This window comes from Euphorbia lathyris, chromosome 6, assembly GCF_963576675.1.
Source record: "Euphorbia lathyris chromosome 6, ddEupLath1.1, whole genome shotgun sequence".
NCBI lineage: Eukaryota > Viridiplantae > Streptophyta > Magnoliopsida > Malpighiales > Euphorbiaceae > Euphorbia > Euphorbia lathyris.
In genome coordinates, this window is record NC_088915.1 from 56,987,460 (window position 1) to 56,992,460 (window position 5,001).

Here is a 5,001-nt window from a genome sequence, read left to right on the forward strand (position 1 = left end):
TTAAGTTTATTGACTTATTATAAAGTATAGTCTCACTTCATGCTTGTATGAACACTTTATGATCACTTAAATAAACTTGGGATTTCTTTTATTTGACTTGATTAGTTATGATAAAAGATTAATGCCTTTATATAGTTTAATTTACTATATCTTATAAAACAAATGATAATGAACAATTCATTTATAAATAGTTTATATCCTACAACAATTATCTATAGGACACTAAACCCCAACACTTTCTTGTTGGGCGTAGGTTCCACTGGTTGGGGGGTTCCATCATGTCGAGTGTGGTGGAGAAAAGCAAATGGTTTTAAAATGTTTGATCCACGTTCACCGCACCAATTGTTGAGGAGTTGCACACGTTATCCATAAAAGATCGTCTTGCGCTAGGAGCGGTCCTCTAAATACACCCTGACGATCAAGTTAGTAAAGGGAGTATAGAGAGAGAAAGTCCAAGTGCTTAGAGAGATAAGAAGTTACCTTTGTAGGGTTATGGTGGGGTTTTTTATAAGTTTCTCCATGGGCCAAGGCTGGTCCGCATGTGTTGGGTCTCTAGACAGATGTTCTTCCCTAGAGGCGAAGGCACTCATCCGGGCTCGATGGGCGTCCGGCGTCGAGCACCGGGGTCGATGGCGCTCAAAGGAGGGATCTCCATTTGCTTCATCACGTTATAAATATACATCTTTTTTTACATTAAATCATTTGATATTATTATTTTTTTAGATAGTATATAATACATATTTTAATTGGCCTTATTAGAGTATTCGTTGGTCGCCCATGAGTATTCACACTTTTCATGTCTCTAGAGCATCAACTAGGACTGGGATGGGGCCGAAGGTTTCCTCTTTTGCCTTTTCGCCCTTGTTTTAGATTTCGCCTGCATCTAAACAACTAAAAATAAACATATTAGTAACTTCTATAGAGTTTAAACCTAACTATACAAGAAATAAGGATTTGAAATCACGAAAAAAAAACCAGGAGGATTTTTTGATCACGAGTTGTTGCTAGTGTTCCTCTTAGGGGGATCAATCAAACTTAGACATTTCCTCAGCACCCTATTTTGACTTTTTTTTAATGGTTTGTTAATTTTTGTGCTGAAATAGATCCAAACTCTTATATATATTAGATATACCATAATCTAAGAGTTGGTATATATAGAAACGGGAAAACGCAAAAAAAAAAAAAAGTTAAATGCAGAAAATGTGAAAAACGAAAAATACAGGAAAGCACCGAATATGCAAAAATCGCAAAAAATGAGAAAACCCGAAAAACATAAAAAATACGTAAAATGAGAAAAACGAGAAAAACACATAATAAAGGAAAATGTAGAATATGAGGAAATACAGAAAATGAGATAAACAAAGAATACGGTAAAAACAAGAAAAATAGTCAAAATGGAAAAAACGTAGAAAATGAAAAATCATAGAAAAACGGAAAAAATGCGAAAAACACAAAACACGGAGAAAACGCATAAAAATGGAAAAAATGCAAAATAAGTAAAAAATCTTGGAAACGAAAAAATAATAAAACGATAAAACAAGAGAATATGGGAAAAATGCAACAAACGGTATTATTCTGCACTTTCCCATGTTTTTTCTTTTTCTCGTTTTTCTTAGATTTTGCGTTTTTTCCGTATTTTTTATTTTTCATTTATTTTTCTGTATTCTTTGTTTTTCCTATATCATTTAAATGTTGATTTTTTTATTTTTATTTTGAGGTCTTTATTGGCCAAATTTGGTAAAGTCAACAAAAAAATGAATATTTTGCAAACCACATGGTTGCGTTTGTAACGAAAAATACCACAGGCACCCCATCTGCAAATCCGTGAAACCACATGACATCTATTAATTAACCATTTTTTATATTATACATTTCACTGTATACTGTATTTTTCTTGTATTTTGCGTTCTCATCATAGCAAATTTAATTGTTTTTCTTCTTCTTTTTTTCTCTTTTTAGTTTTAATTTTTTTTATATATTTATAAATATTTTATAGACAAAATTATGAAAATAAACCTTATGGTTTGACCAATTTACAAAGATAGTCCTCATGGTTTAAAAGTTTACAAACATGAGTTATGTGCTTTGTAAATGTTAGTTAAAGTTATGCGATTCAATTTTTCAATCAAATAATACTTATGGTTTAGTTAATTTGTAAAGTCAGACCTTGTATTCTAAGTAATTTGCAAAGTCAGTCCTTATATTTTGGAGTAATTTGCAAAGTCATCCTTTTTAATTGCTACAAATCGCTTTTTTTTTTTTGATAAATAGTAACAACAATTTTTAATGGAATGACTGATTTTGTAAACTGTATAGAACATAGATTCCATATTTACAAACTCTTAAACCATAGAAAGTATTTTTTTTTTTTCAAATCCATCAAACCACAGTATTTATTTTTTATAGTTTTCCTATTTTATATATTTAGAAATTAGTTTTGTAAAACCCTTTAAGAAATATTAGATCCGCAACAAATTAAAGAAGTATGTTTACTTATTCACATACCGAGACTGAGGTATCCATTTGGTATTTATGAGTTGGATAGGAAACATCAGAAAATAACATAATTAAGAAACTCAAGATTTGAATATAGGAAGTTTATTAACAAAAGGAGGGCCATTTACAAATATTTATAAGAACACCAAAAAAAGACAGCATATTTAACATTCATAAATCACGAGACAAATATAAACAACAACTATTAGTTAATCCAAGATCCATCACTGACTAAAAAAACCTGGTAGCACTCCTGCACTCACGTGGACGGCCATGGCGAAACCGCTTGTAATCAGCACAATAATTATAAATCATGAAATATTTTTGCACCCATCTTAATCTTCTTCTTCCATTGGCATCCACCCCTTGTTTTTCCCAACTATTATTATTATTATTATTATTTACACTTGTCTTGTAAGCACAATTAGCAGACAAACATGTACTTGCTTTAAAATTTCTATAATAAGCTGTAAATGGAGCTTTTGACCAGTCCGTTTTCACTTGCCCGCCTCTTGTCGCCCATTGATCAGCATTCCACAGGCTGGAGTATAGCCTCATTGCCTGGTTCTTTGGGAATGGAATTCCGACGGACTCTAGATTTTCGTATACTCTTATGGCGGTGTTATCTACCAAGAAACTACGCACAAAATAATAATTAAGATTAAATTAGTGGTAACTATACGATAGTGAAGGTTCAATCGTAGATTTTATATTAATCTCTGAATTAGTACGTATTCTTACATGATACGTTGAGGATTCCATAGTATGGAGTAGAGATGGAAATTGACGGTGGGATCGAACCAGAGGTGAAACTGTTGCTCTCTATTTCCTGTTCCTTGTGTGAAAACGTTAGTGTGGAGTGTGTATGGATCGCCGCTTACATTGCCTAAGAACTCAAAATCTATTTCATCGTGGTTTGGTCCTTGAGACGATAGCTGCAATGTAAGGTGAGACTTTTAAGCGCGATTAAACACCAATTGTTTGTCTTTCATAGTTGAAATATAGCTTCTTAGAAAGGTAGGTTTTCAAAAACCAGCTTTTTCTAATATTAACAGCAAATTGTAACAGTAATCAGTAGGTAAACTAAACTGGTGTTTAGTTGCTGCTTTTCATGCTCATCATGTTCGACTTTTTACTTTAAAATGAAGAGTTTTAAGCGTTTGTTTAATAACTTCTCGTTTGTTTTGTAGTTTTTTTAAAAGAACAAGGAATCCCTGTTTTGTAGAAAAGCAGACTTTTCGAACAGCAAACAGCAAAAAGCAAACAGTAAGTAAAACAACCGAATTTTATAAGTGATTAATGAGAAGGTGACTTACGTAGAAAGCAGTAACGGTGCCGGCAGAATTGCCAGGAACAAGCTTGATTTCCAAGTCAATTCTGGCAAAAAGATACTCTTTCTTAGACTGGAAGCCAGAGCCAGAAGCTTTATCAAGGGTTAGCGATAGGACTTTTCCTCCTTCTACTATCTTAGCTCTTTGGCCTCCCCATGTTAACTCTAATTCCTCCTGAAGATTAGCTGTTAAACTATCCATGAACAGAGTAGAGAAGAACAAGAACACTACTATTACTCTGCAATTCGCCATATCCTTAATATTTTTAATTTGATGTGTTGGAATACAACTCAATTGAAGCCCTTTATATAGGTGACTGAAAAATGTATAAATAAATATAACAAATTATATTTAATTAATTAATTTTTAATGGGGGTAGTAGCTAGTTTGAAATGAGGATTCTTGAAGTGGACTCAACACCAAACTACAGATAGTATAGAGCTGGAAATGCAATATAAGTTTTGTTTTCAAGTTAAGTGCAGCCTGTTTTTTATTTTATTTTAATGGGTTATAACACCCTTTACTTCTGGCTTATTTTGTCTTAATAGTACCATAAAGAATAGGATTATTAATTAATTGTTATATAAATATTATAGTGCCTATGATATTATAGTGTATGGATTAAAAAGGTCATACCCAATTATTTCTCCTGTCCAAATGGAGCCTAACCTCTAATAGAATCATCTAATAAATTAAGGGCAAAAAGCAACTTTTGCCATTGCCATCCATCTCTAACCCATTCTATTAGATAAAATCTCATCCATATTGAATAGAAACTTAACTGATGTTTATTCTATTAATGACTTACATTAGGGAAGACCACGATTCGCCAACAGAAAGAGGAACATGTAGTGTTAGGGAAGAATAATTTCTTGAATGGTTGAGGAAGAACGATTTGTTAAGGTTGGAAAAATAATTTAGGTTGTCACATTATTATGTCTATGTGTTGTTATGACACGTGTCATTTCCGTATTGGTTATTAATGTCAAGTTACTAACAAAATAAACCTCACTTTTAAGTCTCTGTCCAATATGAATGAGATTTTATCTAATTGAATAGGTAAGGGACCAAACGTGACTAAATAATAGGTCAGGAGACAAACATGCCTAAATTAATGAGTATTTGTTTTAGTTTTTCAAAACAGTTTTTTAACGTTTCACTCCAAACAAACAGT

The 5,001-nt window shown here is 32.2% G+C and overlaps 1 protein-coding gene across 1 annotated transcript; it reads right to left on the reverse strand.

The window, feature by feature from the left end:
- Positions 1-2,588: 2,588 nt before the first annotated feature.
- LOC136232867 (xyloglucan endotransglucosylase protein 1-like) lies at positions 2,589-4,088 on the reverse strand. Its single transcript, XM_066022318.1, has 3 exons — positions 3,813-4,088; positions 3,238-3,431; positions 2,589-3,133 (listed from the first exon to the last, which is right to left on the reverse strand). The coding sequence occupies exons 1-3, from the start codon at positions 4,077-4,079 to the stop codon at positions 2,728-2,730; spliced, it is 867 nt and encodes a 288-aa protein (XP_065878390.1). The 5' UTR covers positions 4,080-4,088; the 3' UTR covers positions 2,589-2,727.
- Between the last annotated feature and the right edge of the window lie 913 nt (positions 4,089-5,001).

Coding starts and splice junctions, on each gene's coding strand:
- LOC136232867 (XM_066022318.1), bottom strand. CDS start 4,079: ATGGCGAATTGCAGAGTAATAGTAGTGTTCTTGTTCTTCTCTACTCTG. Junction 3,432..3,812: donor GCACCGTTACTGCTTTCTAC/GTAAGTCACCTT, acceptor CTTACATTGCAG/CTATCGTCTCAAGGACCAAA. Junction 3,134..3,237: donor TGGAATCCTCAACGTATCAT/GTAAGAATACGT, acceptor TTTTGTGCGTAG/TTTCTTGGTAGATAACACCG.